At 42.5% G+C, this 19,062-nt stretch overlaps 1 protein-coding gene across 3 annotated transcripts in view; it reads right to left on the reverse strand.

Annotated features, from left to right (window-relative positions):
- Positions 1-966: 966 nt before the first annotated feature.
- Positions 967-19,062, reverse strand: part of tmtc1 (transmembrane O-mannosyltransferase targeting cadherins 1) — an 84,525-nt gene continuing 66,429 nt past the window's right edge. For all 3 annotated transcript variants that reach the window (XM_082510376.1, XM_082510374.1, XM_082510375.1), the window contains 5 exons: positions 16,737-16,881; positions 16,475-16,612; positions 11,338-11,460; positions 3,590-3,667; positions 967-3,049 (listed from right to left, as the gene is read on the reverse strand). In XM_082510376.1, the coding sequence (XP_082366502.1) occupies positions 2,924-3,049; positions 3,590-3,667; positions 11,338-11,460; positions 16,475-16,612; positions 16,737-16,881 (610 nt within the window). In that variant the 3' untranslated portion in view covers positions 967-2,923. The remainder of the gene's footprint in view (positions 3,050-3,589; positions 3,668-11,337; positions 11,461-16,474; positions 16,613-16,736; positions 16,882-19,062) is intronic.

The following is a 19,062-nucleotide window of genomic DNA, read 5'->3' on the forward strand; positions in this document are numbered from 1 at the left end:
GGGTACAGGGACCATACAAATGCACTCTTTGTCAAAATGCAAGCTATTAAATTCCAAGACTTGGTGAAGCTTAAAACAGCGCAAATAATGTATAAAGTAAGAAATAAATTGCTTCCCAAAGAAATCTGTAAATTGTTCATAGAAAGAGAAGGTGGGTATAACTTAAGAGGGAAATGGAATTTAAAAATACAAAGTGCTAGAACAACTTTAAGAACTATGTCAATCTCAATTGCAGGAGTTAAATTATGGAACAGTCTAACAGAAGAAATAAAAGACAGTCAAAACATAAAACAGTTTAAAGTAAAATATAAAAACCTAATTTTAAATAAGTATAAGAATGAAGAAAACGGGGTTAACCCAGGATGGTAATGTTGCTGGTAATGGTGTTGCGGTTCTTTTTTGGTTGTTTTTTTGTTTTGTTTTGGTTTGTTGTTTTTCCATAACTTGTGTATCTGCAAATATACACATTCTGTATTTTTCATATGAAAGAAACTATACTGTGGTGGGGCTTGCTAATTTCTTGTTTTTGATTTATGTATGTTATGTTTTGTTTTACTTCATATGTTTATATGTTTCATATGTTGTTTGTTTAATTTAAGACAAAAAAAAATTAAATGAATGAGAGGTAAAACTTGAGGGGGTAGGGACAAATAAGTAAATACTTCAGCCTACTCCTTTTCAAACAAATAATGGAATGATATTTTGTAATGATTGTGAAGGCACATGTTTGAAATGTTTGAAATAAAAATGAACTGAACTGAACTGAACTACCCACAGCTCGTGACCATAGGTGAGGGTAGGGACGTAGATCGACCGGTAAATTGAGAGCTTCGCTTTTACACTCAGCTCCCTCTTCACCACGACGGACCGGTGCAGCGTCCGCATTACTGCAGCCCCAATCCGTCTACTGAGAATATTTCATGTTTTTTTCTTAGACATTTAAAAGAAGAACAACTCCAAACACCATTTAATAAAAGATATATTTTATTTTCTTGGTGCAACCCAGTCACTGCACTAGTCACTTCACTTTCATCTCATTGGCATTCCACAATAAAATTCACTCGAGAGAATCAATAAAACCACAACGATCAGCGAAACACCATTCCTCAGAGGTTATGTTGCACATGAACCCACAAGTTGGAGCTCCACACAGGAGCCGACACATTAGCTTATTCTACTTGCTGAAGACTTGTGACATCAGGCTGTTTATTCTAGCTTCTGCCATAAGTGGAGATCAGATAAATATGATTTAGGTAATCTAGAGAGGAAGCAGCTGTTACCAGAATAATGACATTTTAAGAGAGCTTTACACATATATTCATTTAAATATCCCAGCAGAGTGGGATCCAAATGAATCTGTCCTTATTTCCCATTGGGTTATACAAATATAAACTTCACTTACTTTGCAGATCTTTAAATAACCTTCTTTAGTTAATATAGTTACTGATTTAATCATGAGGCCCAAGAATGGAGCTCAAGTATGATAGCGGTGTGCGTTGCTTATCTTAGCTGAAAAAACATTATAGACAGAGGCAATCTGATGTCTGTAATGAACTCATTTAAATTTTTATTCACCATCTGATGTTTGCTCATTTTCAATTAGAGTTTGGAAATTTTATTTTCTAAAAATGTAAAGTTAAAAGTCTGAGGACAGACAATGCTGCAAACAAGACAGCGTAACACTGCCTGTGTGATTTTTGATGATGGACACAATGTATCAGAGAATACAATCATGTCATTGTTACACTTATACCACTGAACAATGTACAAGGAACCAGTCAAGCCAAAACTTCCTTCTGCTGCAGAGAAGTTCAGAGTTAGCAGTCTGAAAGTCCCCAGCTGCTGGAGGGCAGGAGCCATAAACTGTAACAGCAGAAATGGGACTACTTTTGTGTCCCGTGGATACAATATCAGAGCATCAAGACACTGTTTCAGCAAAGAGCTCCTCTGCTGAATTTCAGAGTTGCTCAGAGTTAAATGTGCCTGATTGATTCCAACTCCAAAGCCACATTGTACTACCACTCATTTTAAAATAATAAGTAATCAATAAAAACTTTGCTGAGACGCTTCATTTTGAATTGATAAAGAACAACAATCCAAATGACAGCACGTTCCAAGAGTTTGTGTGAGTTGGTTTGCTGTGATACTGACGGAGATGGAAATCATTGCTGGCTGGGATTTGGAATTTTCAGAAGCTGGAAGTTACCAACATCATAAATGTTTGGCTCTGAGGCTTACCAACAGTTAGGTTACACTTGGTCTTGATTTGAGATTTGTCTTCAATATTAATTCATGCAAAAGCATAAAAATAATCGATACACCTCCGTTTATGGGCATTGATTCACAAAAATGTCTTTGTGTGAAGTGTAGGTGTCTTATGTCAGGTTGGGACATGGTTTGTTTGCATGAAACAGTGGGCTCTGATGTTCTCCGTGTCCATGAGCTGAAAGAACCCCAAAGCAAACAGGTGACTTCTGAACCTACATCATTTTATTATTCATACCTTAGGGTCAGGAAAATACCTGCCCACTCGTTCCCTTCATTAAATCTGCACACTTTTATTGCATTAATGTAAATATGTGAATCATTTTCAAAGGCAGAGCACAGAGCTCAGGAAGATCTCTGATTAAGTGCCTTAAAGAAAATGAAACGCAAATGTTGAAAACAGATATGCATGTTGAAGAAAAGCTGATGCAGGCTGGTAATGCACAGAGCTCTTACCAGCTTCTCTTTGTATCCTTCAGGAAAGGCTTTGGGCCTGTAGTTGGGGGCCAGTCTCTTTGAAGGCCCGAGAGGTTCACCCTACTTCTTTTCTCTCCTACCCATCGTCGTAACAGACTAAGTTTATTCAACAGTCTTAATGGGTGGTGTTTGGGCTCCAGAGCAAGTGTTTGTCCCACTGTGTCGTGTCACTGGCACCAGTCTACACAGCCCCTGTCAGTCTCCTCTCCAGTCGGTCCAGCTTGGCAAGGTTTTCCTTCAGAAGTTTGGAACCTGGACTGAGAAGGAGGGCGCGTTGGTAGTACATCCTGGCAGCTGCATAATCTCCCTAAACAAACACACACATATTACAAATCTGATTTCACATTAGACCTGCCTGCTGCCGCTGAGCTCTGCCATTAGGTTGAGGTCATTTTGAGTTGGGTTTAAATCTGCCTGACCTGGATCAAAATCACAGCACAACACGACACTGTTTTTGCTAGCAGCTTATGTGTAGTTCAGCTTCACAGCTGTTGCACATGTTTCCATGACCTTTTTGAGACAGAAGGGGGTGAGTGATCACCATGAATGGGCGTGCGGTTTGGGCTCAAACTGGTGGATGGGTCCAACAAGGCCCATTTCCCAAGGACAGCTGTTGGTTTCTGTCAGCCTCTAACATGGTTTCTGTAGTGGAAGACTTGGGCAGTACGAGCCAGCAGACATCTTGGGCAACCACCCCAGTAGTGATTTAGAGAGTGAGGTAGAGTGGACAGAACTTTATATAGCACAAACATCACAGTACATGCTGATGCTCGCAGATGTCGGACACATGTAAAGTTTGTCAGGAGTGTTCAGTTGTATTGTCAGATTTTAAATGTGTCTTTTCTACCTTGATGTGCTGAATTCCTCCCATGTTCATCCAGGCCTGTGATTGGTCTGGTTTGAGCTCAACAGCGAGCTTGTAACTCTGGTGATAGAGAAGAGGACTCAGTTATCTCTGGGGGCAAATCTCAGGTAAACACATATTATTTTGTTATAATGCAACCAAGTACAAACCTTGCAGCTTTGTACCTGGTTGCTTCAGTTGCTTTCTGAAAATTACTCAAAGGCTCACTGGTAAATTTACCAACTGATAGCAGCAGCTACAACTCTGGGTTTTCCATTCACAACATTTTTAACAGCAGAAGTGGGACCGGACTCAATATGTCTTGATGCATGCTCAATCATCCAGGTGAGTAAATCCCAAACGGTCGATTCTGTTCATCTAGACCATCCAGATGAACAGAATCGACCAGACTTAATAGTTAGTTGGTCAGCTGGTGTAGGTTGCGGTTACACCTAAGCCACATAACCCACAGCAACACATGCTAAAGGTTCACTACTGGGTTCAGATCTGGAGAGTTGGGCTCCTGAACTTCTCTGAACTCAATTTGTAAGATCTGACCATTCAAAAAAGACACAAATTTTGATGGAGCGCTGTAATCAAATCTCTGCCATTGGTTTCAATAACTTATTGAGTCCAGTTTGACTCCATGACATTATCTGGCTAGAAGAGACCTTTAGAGATGGTCATGAAGGGATCCATATGGTCAGAAACAACACTCATCAGTCAGGAAGACAAACATGTTTTAACTATAATTTGTGACATATCACATGATATGCCAACCTTTATACCATTTTATAAAGTGTTGTTGTATTTAGGTGATTATGTTTCAGCTCGGCAGCATCCTGGAGATCCTGTGACTTCAATTCAATTCAATTCAATTTATTTATACAGATCACAACAACAGTAGCCTCAAAGCGCTTTATATTGTACAGTAGATCGTACAATAATAGATTCAGAGAAAAGCCCAACAATCATATGACCCCCTATGAGCAAGCACTTTGGCGACAGTGGGAAGGAAAAACTCCCTTTTAACAGGAAGAAACCTCCAGCAGAACCAGGCTCAGGGAGGGGCGGGGCCATCTGCTGTGATTGATTGGGGAGAGAGAAGTAAGACAGGATAAAGACCTGCTGTGGAAGAGAGACAGAGGTTAATAACAGATATGATTCAATGCAGAGAGGTCTGTTAACACATAGTGAGTGAGAAAGGTGACTGGAAAGGAAAAACTCAATGCATCATGGGAATCCCCGGCAGCCTACGTCTATTGCAGCATAACTAAGGGAGGATTCAGGGTCACCTGGTCCAGCCCTAACTATATGCTTTAGCAAAAAGGAAAGTTTGAAGCCTAATCTTGAAAGTAGAGATAGTGTCTGTCTCCTGAATCCAAACTGGAAGCTGGTTCCACAGAAGAGGGGCCTGAAAACTGAAGGCTCTGCCTCCCATTCTACTTTTAAATACTCTAGGAACAACAAGTAGGCCTGCAGAGCGAGAGCGAAGTGCTCTAATAGGCTGATATGGTACTACAAGGTCATTAAGATAAGATGGGGCCTTCAGTTTTAGAATACAACAGGCAGTAAGAGATTAAAATTATAATATTATAAACCAGTGCGTTTGATTGAAAGTGTAAAATTCAAACTGCTTCTCAGGCTGTTAGCCTCACATTGGCTTCTTTAGACACTGTGCTGATGCTGTGAAATAAAACATCCCACGTGCACAGACATGGCCTTCTTTGAAGCTTCAGTGACCTCAGATGACCCCCACCCCTGTTTCTTCCAGTCTCTTTTTCAGTCCATCAGCGTTTCTGGCAGAATCATCAGTCTCTTGCAGTTCTGTTTGCTTTCTCTCCTCTCAAGCCTCCTCAGAAAGTCATTTCAAGTTTCCTGTATCCTCCACAAATTTCCTTTGCAGATTGCATCTCAACCATCGGTCTCGGATGACTTCTTGTGAGTGTGCCAGCAATTCTGAATGGGTGGAACTTCCACAGTGGGAGGAAGGCCAGCAGGCAGGGACAAGCCTGCCTGACTTTAATCACATTAATGACCTGATTCCTTTCAGTTCACTTTCTGCTGAATTTCCAGAGATTGCTCAACTTTACAAAAACAAGAACAAAAAAACGAAACCTCGATGTATACCCGAGTTCAACGCTATGTTCACTCCAAAGAAGACTCCATCTTTCTCTGTGTCATCTCTGTTGATGTGTGGCATGTGCAATAAATATATGATGCCAAGAGAGATCAGAGGAAAGACACAGGAGAGCCTGATGAATCTGCACTTAATAACTGAGGAAATTAAGCAAAAATAACAGCAAAAAAAACCTCTTGAATGACTTTGGGCGGACCGTGCATCGTACCGTGCACCTTTGTTGTGAGAGCAGTTACAAATGCTATGCACATTGTAGAGAATGAAGTTTAAGCACACAGCACAGCATATTTTGGACATAGGTTTTACATCATTCCCTACTGATAAAGATTTCCACCATTGCAATTAAATTTAAAACTACACTGATAATTAATAGATAAACAATAACAATTAAGTCACAGAAAAGTTGCTGTTTTTTCATTATCCACTCAGAAATGTCTATTTTTCACAGTGGATCCACAGCATGGGGAGAAAAGGACATTTTCTGAGCAGGATTTTTTCTGTCATTTTACACATTTATTTATTTAGGCTGGAAGATCAAAGTGCACCCGGTGGAAGTGCGGTGCAGGGGCTTTGTTGCCAGTACAACAGCAAAGCTGCTTAGAGAGAATGGGATCAGAGGAGAGGCGCAACGGCAGGCTATAAGAGAACTAGCTGACACTGCTGAGAGGACCAGTCACTGGCTATGGTTAAAAAGGGCTGACATCACTTGGGCAGCTAAGGCAGTCAGCTAACCGCGAGAGAAAAGAAAATACTCTGCTCTTCTCCCCTCTGCTCTTCTTCCCTTTTTGGGAGGCAGTGGGGAGGTAGAGCGTACAGCCCGATCCGGCGGGGAGGTGTAGGAAGCCAGATCGGGCGCCCCACTTCCGGCTCTCCGCTCTGCTCTCTCCTATCTTGCTAAAATAGCAGTTTAGCCAGAGGTTAGGTTATGCTTTGTGCTGTTAGCTGCTTATTAAAAAGTACTAGTTACCATCTAGTACTGTTAGTGAATAAACCTCCTCTGTCAGAAACCTCTAAAAGCTCCCTTTTTCCTTTTACATCTCACCCTTGGTCAATATGGAACGCCAGGACTGCCATAATGAATTAATTAAATACACCATTAAATAATTAATTAAATGTGGCAATAATGAATTAAAATCGGAAATAATTAATTACGTAAATATTTACGACACATGTAATTGATTAATTATTGACATAATTAATTATTAACATATTTAATTAATTAATAACACATTTAAATAATTATTGACAGTTTTAATTCATTATTTAATGATTTATTTATTTAATTCATTTTGGCACTTTTGTCCCCTTCATCTCTCCCCTTGAAATAATTTTATCTGTCAGCCTCACCCATCAAACTAAGTGGGCGGGGTTAACGCTGCCATGCAGCTTCTCTAACATTTGATTGGTTGCCGTGCAAAATAAGTCAAGACAGGTCGATCCTAGATAATCGATTGCTTGTGTAGACTTGGGGCAGCCAGGTATCCCAGAATGCATTTCAAATCACAGGCAGCAATGGTGGTGGTGTAGTTTTAAAATACCCCGTTTTTCTGTCACCAACTACACTTTTAACAGTGTTTTAGCCACGAATGTCGCGCCGTAATCTTCACACGTCTGGTCAGGTTGTCAACATAGAGCACGTTTGCAAAAGTGCTCAGATGTTTTCAGAGATGTCACTCGCTCTGCTAACAGTCAGCTGACAGAGTGCACCGAGCTCACAGCCCCGGTGTTCCAGCTTAACTGTTTGTTTGTTTTTTTACGTTTTTTATAGTTTGGTTTTTTTTTTTTTGTTTGTTTTGTTTTGTTTTTTTTTTGGGGGGGGGGGGGGGGTACGTTAACCGGTTTGTTTATTCCACTCTCCGTGTTCCACATGTTGCATTCGCAGATTCTCATTTTCACCGAACGATCGTCTCTTTCCGCCTGGTCTTGTGTCTCTGTGCTTCTGTAACATAAAGAACGAGCTGACATTTTTCTCACGACACCAGCGATCAGCTCAACAGACCCTCAGTTTACCTGCATGCATCCTCCTCCTCATCTGTCAGCTGTTTAACACCTGCTGCTAATTCAAGAAACACGCCCACGTTACCTGGTGATAGTCACAGTTTAACTGGGCAGCCGGCGCTCGATATAAAGCAATGTCAGCGCATTTTTCTGCACAAGATAAGTAAATATAGTGTTTTCCCCGAGCGCAGAGCTGCTGGAGCTTGTTTCCCAACAGAGCACTTTATAGGCGAACAGCTTCATCAGCGGCTGATGTCCGATCACTGGCACAGCTTTGAAACCTCACCTGAGTTTTAGCTCTCAGTGGTTAAACGCTGGACTTAATTCACTCAGGTTTTGTCTGTCGGGTCACGTTTACTTCGCTGTTTTATTTACAACTGAGCAAATCGGTTTGGCTGAGGTTAAAGTTACGTTTCAGAACTGCACAGTTTTACAGACGTTTAATGGTTCACATGTGTTAGACTGAACCATTCGCTTTTCTTTATCTGGTGTGTTTTGGATTTAACAGTGAATTTTGAGAGTAAACTGACTTATAAAATGTTTTAAAGAAAGAAAAGAGAAGGCGCATTTCCACCGAGAGGAGCAGAGTTTGCAACAGCGTGTTCATCATGCAGACTGCAACCTGGACAGAAATATTATATCATCTGTTTTTTAATAGTTATTCAACTGTATTCTAAGCACCAGCTGTCTGTTAGAATTTTTAGAGTTTACTTAACTAAAATAAATGAGGTTAACATATAATTTGTGTGATTTTTTTTCTCCTTTTTTTTTTGGTGTTTCGGTCATGTTATGTTTACCTGTCAAAGGCTTGTTAGAAACTATGAAACACATGGTGCAGACTTCTGGATGTTAGACGAAAACTAATACTGCTCATGAATGAGACTAAAGGCAGGAAGGTGTCCTTTAAAACTAAACATGTTAATAGGACCTCCCTGTTTATATCATAGTTTATGATATAGCACGTGTATTTCAGTAATAGCCTACTGATTTCAGTGTAGTGGTGAACAGTCACACAGCTCACGTGGGCGTTATCTGTGATACTCCTTAACTATAATTTATCCAAGTTAACTTCAGTTAACCATTCAGACGGTTCTTTTGCAATGACAAGCATAAACACTCATGTTGCTGGTAGGTTTCCGCTGTGCCAGCTGTTTACATTACAGCTGCTTATGCAGTAACCATGGTAACCACGGACTCTGAGCGGCTGGATCGACGGAGGTCAGACAACAATTTTACATGTATGATCTTAAAACAGGACACAGCCACTATACGTGCTGGCCTCATATCAAATGTGAACGCAGACTGAGTCTATGTTTGACGTTTTTTATATCTAATCTTCCTTTTCAAACATTTAAACAACAGCGAGTCTGCAGCTGAGGGAATACAAACTCAAACTGTCCGAACAGGTTTGTTAATTTTGTGATTTATTAAATGTGTAACTGTTATTCTAATCTGCTGCTGAGTCTCTTACACTGATGAAAATGCAGAAAACACAGATCACACCTGTTCAACCAATCACTTTCATTCCACTTTGATCTGCGACAAACTGACGGTTCATCTCTGTTACAGTGTTGCGTTAGACTGCTATATTTTTGTGTTCTTTATGCTGTAGATTTTCACGTCTCTGGAATAGTTGGCAGTAATACGGATGATTTCCTGTAAAATCATATAGATATGAGCCGTGACATATTCGTAGATGACAGTTAGATAGTCAGCTGGGAAACTCTGTGTTAACTCATGGAGCTGAGGATATCGTGGATATGCTGACCTCGCTCCGTGGTGTACAGGGCCGTTTACCCTCATGATTAATATTCACAATAAAAATATTAGCCGAACATCATGAAGTCTGTATGTGTTTCATAGTGTCGAACAACCTTTGTACAGTTAAAGCCAGCAGTTACTACATGACGGAAACACCAACGTTATTTCTTTTATGCGTTTATACACAGGTCACGCTGATTACTGAACAAAAACCCAAAGATCAGCTGTTAATTGAATTTATTTGCTCTCTCTCCTCCTTAAACATGTTTTTAATGTTAGTTATAATTCAGAATTGGCGACTGAAACACGTAGGACACATAAGAACATCAGGAAACAAAACTCCGATAAATATAACCTCAGTAAAAAAAGTCAGTGTCAGCGGGGGTTATTACAGCTGTGTACCAGGCCTGCGCTTTGCCAGTGGCAATAACAGCTCGATTGCTTGCGAGGCGAGCGGGTCTATCCCACGCTTTGCCGTCAGACTGGGCAGACATCTCCGAAATCATTGAAGCACTTTTGCAAAGAGGCTGTATCTTGACAAACCGACCAGACACATGAAGATTAAACCACTACATTCTCGGCTAAAAAAATATTAAAACGGTATTTGGTGACACACAAACAGGGTTTTTCAAAGTTCAGTTCTGTTAGCTGCCACATGCCGGTTGTTGTGTGCTAAAACCAATGGCCACCAGGCCAAAGCAATGGTTTTGACTCGATCAGCGTTAACCCCGCCCCCTGAGTTTGATGGGTGAGGTTGACAGATAAAATGGGTGAGACCTGGTGAGACCAGAAGGAGTCAACTGTGCCAAAATGAATTAATTAAATACACCATTAAATAATTATTTAAATGTGGCAATAATTAATTAAAATGTAAAATAAATAAATACTTAATTAAATGTGTAAATAATTAATTAATTACATGTGTCGTAAATATTTATGTAATTAATTATTTCCAATTTTAATTAATTATTGCCACATTTAATTAATTATTTAATGGTGTATTTAATTAATTCATTATGGCAGTCCTGGCGTTCCATAGGGTCAACACACATTCATATGATGATGTTACCAGGCCTCTGGAGAACTCAAAGACATGCTGATGAGGTCATTTAGCCATTTGAATCAGCTGTGTTGGACCAAGGACACATCTAAAACCTGCAGGACACCGGCCCTCGATTCGCCACCCCTGCTGTAGTGGGAGGAAAAACACTCTACAAGACAACTTGATTTCGCTTTGATTTGTGAGTCTAAAAAACAGTTTTGCTGATCAAATTTAGTGATTTGTTGTAAATATCTTGAGAAGATTAGCCCAGACCAGAAAAATACTTTGTTTAAAAGTAAAAGTAAAAGTGACTGAGTTACCATTAAGCACAGTTGCAGACCATGTAATTTTGTACCTGGCATCGTTTCTTACATTCAGGGTTCATACACCTTTTTCGGGGTCAAATTCAAGCACTTTTTAAGGACTTCCAGCTTTTCCAGCCCCCCCCCACCAAAAAAAAGAATGCATGTTTCAATTCGCATCACCTCAGTAAGACCATATGAAAAGATAGTTATTTGTGGTGAATGAAATACAGTTACACTTTCCAGCACTTTTAAGCACCACATCTTGAATTCAAGCACTTTTCAAAACCTTGAAAAGACAACATTAAAATTCAAGCATTTTCAAGGATTTCAAACACCCATACGAACCCTGTACATTACTGTTTGCATCACAGAATCAAACACAGACAGAGAGTCATCATTAGCAGCTACAGAAAATCCATGTTGCTTACAGGAAGAAAAAGAGAGAAAAATATGAGAGGGGAAAGATGATAAGTCTGTGTGTGACAGAGAGTGCAGATTGTAGTACCTCAAAGGCTCGGTCCAGCTGGTTCATCTCTCTGAGCTGGTTCCCTTTGGAAAAATACAGCTCTGCTCTCACTGTCAGGTCACTGGGATTCTGCTGCAGGGCCTTGTCCAAAGCCTCCAGAGCCTGGAACACACACACACACACACACACACACACACACACACACACACACACTGCAGGTGAACAGACCTGTCGAACTCTACATGCTAGTCTGACTGTATGTGTGTGTAGGCTCTCAGTCAAATGTGGCAGTCTAAGGAGCTGTTGAGGTTTCCATGAACAGTGAAGGCATCAAAGTTTTTAAGAAAGTGCTATTACTATTTTGCTTGTAAATTAATAACTTCACCTGCAGTTTCTCAGTTCTTCTTTCTTGCTTGGTAAGAGAAATCTAGTCTTATCTAAGCTTGAACAAGTGCATTAGTATCAGGTTCAATGTCTGAGGTGAAAACGTTAAGTATAATCACAACAGCAAATGCAGGATCCGACTCCCATTCTGCCCATTCTGCATCTGAGAACTTCTCCCTCTCAGATCTGGACAACCATCAGTTGTAACAGCTGCCAGTTTGTCCCATTTCAGTCCAAGTCCATTCAGGCCTATCCGGTCACTTCCTTTAACTACTTACTTTCTGTCACAGTGCCTTTCATTGATTGCATTGCTGCTAGCTCTCCTGTAATCACAAACTTTGTCATTATCCTACTTACAAAAACTAATCAGCGGGCTGTGACATCACAGCTCTAGTCCAGAGCCAGGGAGAAAATGTCAAAATTGCTTGTTTATTAACTGAAGCTCCAGATCCGTCCGTCCATTCAGGGCCAGATGGTGAATTTGAAAACATTCTCAAATGCTTCTTTTTTGTTTTTGCTTTGTTTTTTTAAATCAGTGTATATTAACATGGCAGAGTCTACCAACGACTCTTTGATAAACTCTCTATGAGAGAAAATGTTACTGTTATGGTAAATGGTAAATGGCCTGTATTTGTATAGTGCTTTTCTAGTCCCTAAGGACTAAAAGCGCTTTACACGTTCAGTCATCCACCCATTCACACACACATCCACACACTGGTGATGGCAGCTACATTGTAGCCACAGCCACCCTGGGGCGCACTGACAGAGGCGAGGCTGCCGGACACTGGCGCCACCGGGCCCTCTGACCACCACCAGTAGGCAACGGGTGAAGTGTCTTACCCAAGGACACAACGACCGAGACTGTCGGAGCCGGGGCTCGAACCGGCAACCTTCCGATTACAAGACGAACTGCCAACTCTTGAGCCACGATCGCCTGTTATTTTGGGGCAGATTTTTGTAAGAAATTACAACTGAATCCTAATTTCCCATTGGCCTCATGGGATGGTCAGGGAGATGAGGATGATTTAGAATGCATAACAGCGTCTTACCCATATGTTAGGAGGTTTTTCTCCTACACATACACATCTACATACATATAAACTTACGTTCAGTCTTGTACTGTATATAAATAAGATTCTCTACCACCTTGGTTTGTGCAAGGCATACATTCATGTATCATCATTCAACACACGAATCATTACACTCCAGACTTGACTGATTGGTAAGATGTGCCGAAGGAGTGGCTGTTGCTGGGTTGTCTGCCAGACTGGAGGAGTCTTCCCAGCACCTCCAGACTACATGTAGGGATGGGTACCGGTAAATGGTAGTAACCAGACCGAAAAGCAGCGCACATTTCGGTGCTTTATTTCGGTGGTTCTTTTTTTTTTTCCCCTGAGATGTCATACACTTTGGATTCTAGCCAATCATTTTACCTTTCCAAGGATAGTAGGCGGGCCCAGGTACATACGTTCTTTTAGAGCAGAGCTACAGATTAAAAATGCCCAAGGCGAAGTGGTCAAAAGTCTGGCTGTACTTCACAGCAAAAGATGCAAACTCAGCAGCAACAAGTGCTTTAAGGTGATACTGTGATACTGTCAAAGGAGGTAACACCTCGAATCTGATGAAACGCCTGGCGACGCATAGCGTTTTTTTAAAAGCCGAGAAATGTGCTGTGTTTGATAGCTTGCTGCGAGACCTCACACCGAGCACATCTACTGCGGGTGTGGTGCCTGTTATCGGACCCAGAGTTAGCAACATCCCCCAAGAACCCGAAGAGGAGAGTCCTGGCCCCTAGCCCTGCCAGTGTAGCAGAAATGATGAGGATGATGATGCAGCAGCAGCCGTTCTTCTCTGTGTGAGTAGCTTAATGTTGTTCGTGTGTAATTTACGTTGAGTAGGCTAACCACGTTATTACATTAATGCATGTAAGGTGAACTAGCAAACATCATCATAGCTACATGCGGCTGTCTTCTTGTTTGATGGCAGGTACTCCCTTCACCCTGGCCAAAAATGACCAAAGAAAAAGTGGAAAACAGTTAAACATGAGAGGTTTTTGGACAAAGTTTGTGTTTTTTCCATTGTTTAAGCACTGCTTCCAGCCAAGAGTGATACCATATATGCCCCATAGCTGCAGAAAAGGCTAACATTGTTATCTTTTTACAAAAAACAGCTACACATGAGAGGTTTTTGGACAAAGTTTGTGTTCTCCATTCTTTAAGCACCAGTTCGAGCACCGTTTAAGCACCGGCACAGTTTCAAAAGTACCGGTTTGGCACCGGTATCGGATAAAACCTAAACAATACCTAACCCTATCTACATGTCAAAGAATTCTTAGGCAAGATACCAATGCATCCTTGCAGGAGTCCACTCTGCAGGTGGGGGAGAGACATAGGAAAGGTGGAGAATAAACTTAACCTGGGTGTCTGTTGTCTTGTGTAGTATGGGAGACGATTGAATGTTGGGGTGGGTACAGTTTCCTCTGCGGTGGGGTAGGGTGGGCTGCCCCGGGTCCTGTGGGGCTTGGCAGTGCTACCGTAGGCCCCGGTCTGGATGGACCTGGGCTCCCTTGCCTTGGTGGGTACCAGAGGACGGGGGTGCCTACTGGGGCCAGCGGGGGAGCTGGCCCTAGGGAGGGGCATCCTCCCCTCCCTCCTTTTCCTCCCCATCCCTGGCTACCTCCCTCTTCCCGCTCCACCACACTCACCCACACAGGTAGGGCCTTGGGGTGCGGGTGTGTCACCAGGGTGCAGGGGAGACATTCCCCCCCCTCTGTCCCCTTCTGGCCACCTGTGCCTCAATTTTATCTCACAACTTAGACATCCACATTACTTACACTCTCATAACACACACATATATATAGGGCCTTGAGGGTGGGCACGTTAACGGCGTCCAGTGGACGGTCTGTATACTCAAACCTACCTCTGGCACCGGTGCCCACCTCTCAATTTTAAATCCATGTAGACATTGAGGGTTCTCGGGAAGGGCCGTGCTGACACCTGCTGCTCTCTGGCAGCAGCAGCACCATGCTCTCCCTTGTTTTAAATGCACTTTAAACAACACGCAGCAACACTACACATGAGCGGGGGGAGGGAGGTATGGGGTCTTCACACACCCCCGTTCTCTGCTAGCCATCGGGGCGGGGGGGCTGGGAGGAGATGTTGGCTGTCCGATTGGCCTCCCTGCTGCTGCGGAGCCTGGGACGGTCTGCTTGCCTCCACCCCGGGGGGAAGGGTAACATCTCTTGGGTCTGGGTTCTGTCTCCCCCTCTGGGGGCGAGGGTACCTGGACCCGGGGTATAGAGCATGTTTGGGGAGTGTGATTGTGTGTACATGTCCAATCCTTACGTTGGGTGAGTGCTGAGTGTTTGTATATGTGTGCATGAGGGTGGGAATGCATGTTTGTGTCTGTGTGTGCCTGTTTGTCTGTGTCTATATGTCAGGTCGGGTCTTAGACTCCACCTCTCTGGGAACTCCCAGGCCCTCCAGGGCCTATCTCACCTCACCACACTCCCTGCCGGTGACTGATGCCCTCAGGGGTCGGTGCATTGGTGGTTCTTGGTGTCTGGGGCTGGGCACTCAGGTATGTACCGGCTCACTCCCGGTGGCTACCTGGCGGGGCCTGGCGCCTGTTGCTCAGTCAGGCCTCCTCCGGGGTGCGGGGGGCCCTCGGGCCTCCGGCCTCTGGGCCTGCGGCTCGGTTCACTCTGACACAGCTGGCTGCCGGCAGAGCCGGTGGGCACGCCGGTGCAGCCCCGTCTAGCTTCTGCTCGGTGGCTACTGGGTGATGCCTCGTCTGGGGATCCTCAGCCCTTCCCATGAGGGTGGCACGGATGCCCTCCGGTGGTCCTCCTTGGGCTCTCGCACTCTGGGGCCTCTGGATGTCTGGGGCCTGGATCTCCTCCATGCCTGCTTCATGCCCTGGGGGGCGGGGCTACGGCTCTCTACATCCTCTTGCAGACCATTACATGTGGAAACCATTTGAATACAAGCGCGCTGATCCACACAGGTGTGCACACGGGTGTTCACTGTTCGTAGACTTAAATTACACCTTTCTTGGCTGCTACTTCAAAGCACATTGTGCGCTGTCTGTCCTGCGTGCTGCACAACAACATTGAATATTTAGTATTTACTGCTGTTTACACTTAGCTAGATTAATGCGATGGTGTTGTGTTTAGTATGTTGCTTTGGGTTTTTTTGCTTGTTTTCTATTCTTCTTCTCTCAAAAGGTGATCCAGGAGATTTTATTTTTTCTCCCCCCCTTTCTCACTGTCCCTCTCCCCTTCTGTTTTTCTTTTCCTTCCTCTTTCTTTCTCCCTTTCCTATCCCTGACTCATGTCTGTCCCGTCTGTAACAATTGAAAATAAAATAAAATAAATAATAAAAACAAAGGTCGATCAAATGGACCAATACGGCAATGCCACGATGATCCATTTGGCAAAATAAATCCATTGGGTATCCTTGTTGGTCTTCAGACAACAATTCTGACGGCTAAAGAACCAAATGGGACAGGCAAAAAAAAAAAAAAGATACCAATGCATCGGAGTGTCAGTGGATACAAGTGTCCTGATGACTCTTGTATGAATATTTTTGAGAGTGATTGCAGCTTGTACTAAAAAGTGCTTTGAGTGCTCAGTTGGAGTAGAAAGGCGCCATATAACTACCAGTCCATTTACCATCTCTTCTGTCAAACTGGGTCATAAACACTGACGGCCGTACACGCTGCTGGTGCTAACACAACAGATTCAGAAAGATCATTAGCAGTTGCTCTTATGTAAAGCAGACGCGATACCTACCTCTGTGTAGTTGCCACGCTTGCTGTAGATTGCAGACAGGAGGCGGTAACATTCTATGCAGTTGCCTTTTCTGGATATGACATCGAGCATCATCTTCTCTGCCTCTTTGGTACGACCAGCCATTGCTAAAACCTGAGCCTGAAACATACATAGAGAGTTTTTGTGTGAAACAAGTTATGGTTAGCACGTGGTCTCCTTTCCAACTAACGCACAAGAAACTAAATGCTATTCTTAGTAAGTCTGAGTATGTATGCCTACTCACGAGAGCCAGCCAGATGTCGGTGCTCTCCGGTTGCAGGGCCACAGCTTCTCTGTACACCTGCAAAGCCTCCTCGTAGCGACCTGTGTTGTAGTATAATGCTCCAAGTGGTGTCAGAATGTCCACCTTCCTTGTCACCTGCAGTGCCCTTCATACAAAGGTCAAAGGTCATGGTTTTCAATGGAGGGGATTAGAGACTCAATGGTAGACAGACTGGCATCTGAAAACAACTGTATTAAACCTCATTTACCCATTCACACATAATTCAAGAAAGCACTTTATTCTATGCATTTTAACCTTTTTTACTAATGGTTGGATGGATATCAGGGTTTCTGTGCAGGGGACTCGGACCTGTACATGACCCACTATATATACAAACTTGTTGTAAACCCTGGAGTACTTCATCTGAATGTCACAACTTTAAAGGGTCCCAGAAAGACGCCAGCTTTTTGATCCCCATAAGAAGATTATTCTCTTAACCCATCCTAAATATTAGGACCAGTGGGAACCTCCAGTGTTTAATTCCAGTTATAGGTCTATGCCTCGGTTAAGGACTCAAAGTTCCTCAAAGAAATCCTTGCATGAAGCAAAATTCAATTCAATTTCAATTTTATTCAAACAATGACAAAACACAACAACAGCAGGTGCCTCAAAGCAAAGTGATAACAACTGAGCAATCGTGCTTAAAAGTGTTTCAGTAATTTGATTGCCAATATCAATTTAATTTCTGGGTTCAGACTAGGACTGGGCGATATATCGAGTTTTTAAATATATCGATATGAGATGTGAGATGTGACAATATCGTTTATATCGATATAGTCTATGTTACGTTATAATTATACTTGTGGAGCTGCAAGTTTGCCTCTCTTTCGTCCATTTTTATTTTTAGCACCTGGCGACTCTTTTTGGCTTCTCATCCGTAAATACTCTGCATCTTTCACGTGATTCAGTTTATTTTAAAGAGTCTCAACAGGATCTTCAGCTTTATTGTGAAAGGTTAATATGCAAAACAAACAAGCAGACGGCGGAGCCATGCCATTGTTTTACTGTCGTTGTTGCTAACGGCAACACATAAAAACAGGCGCTTGTCCGTCCGTAGTGTGGTTATATTACATATAAGAGAAAGAGAACTTTAACAAATTAATAAAGCCACTACAGTGACCATCAAAACGATAAAAAAATATTCCCGTAAACAGTTTATTTTGCGACACCACGAAACAAACGACAGCGTAAAATGAAACGATAGACGTTTTTATATCGTCATCCGATATATATATCGTTATATCGAACTGCCCTATGCTCAGCGTCTGTTAGTTTACATTTTGACTGCACAATTGTGAGCTTTTTGTTATGGACAAAAACAACATTGTTTTATTTTATTTATGGAGCATTATTATTTAATAAATGCTGATAATTTATTTCTGAGTAATTTTTTCTTGTACATCTGCGCTGTATGTTAATAAAAGTGCCTGTGTGAGATCTGGGACACAGCTTTGGCGAAGAACTCTCTTTTTGTTCTTACTTTATGGCTTTAAAAAAATATCGAGATATATATCATATATCACCATCCAGCTAAAGAATATCGAGATATGAATTTTGGGCCATATTGCCCAGTCCTAGTTCAGACCACAAGAACAACCCGCAGAAAGAGGAGTCTCTCTCTGTCTGTGCTTCACTCCATGCTATGTCTCTCTCTGCTGTCTGGTATTCCAGCACGCAGTGTAACTAAACTGATTTCTTTTGACACATATCTTTTCCCAGAACAAGTGTATGAACAGAGAGACGCATAAAAAGGCTCAGCAGGATCGCCCTGAAGTGCACTCACACATAGACTTTAACTATGTTGTCGTTTCTTCCTTTGAAAGAGAACAAAGGCATTAAACCTGTCGCTCCAAGTGTCCCACTTTTGAAGAAATTTCTTCCTGCTTCGTCATTCGAGCTGGAGTTTATCATCTGTCCCATCCATTTTCCACAGACACTGACTGATGCCGTGCACAAGAAAAAAAACCCTCTAACCTGTTACTCGAACTGCTGTTTGGGAGGGGGAGGCCAGCAGCAGGAAAATGACTGGGAGGGTGATGTAAATCCATAGTTTATGCAATCGTTTTCACACCTTACCTCATGTGATTAGGTAGAGGACCAATAGGGCGTCCAGGCCCCTCTTAGGGACACACACCCATAGGGCTTAAAATCTGGAACTGTTCACCAGTTGCTCTCAGAGCTGAAGAAGCTCCTTGAAATGAAACTTAAAGTAGTCCAGACGCTTTTCTTTCTAAGCTCCTGGATGACTGAGAACCTTCACAGACATATTCTCTACAGAAAGGGGAAT

The sequence above is a fragment of the Aulonocara stuartgranti genome (assembly GCF_965226115.1).
Source record: "Aulonocara stuartgranti genome assembly, chromosome: 17".
NCBI lineage: Eukaryota > Metazoa > Chordata > Actinopteri > Cichliformes > Cichlidae > Aulonocara > Aulonocara stuartgranti.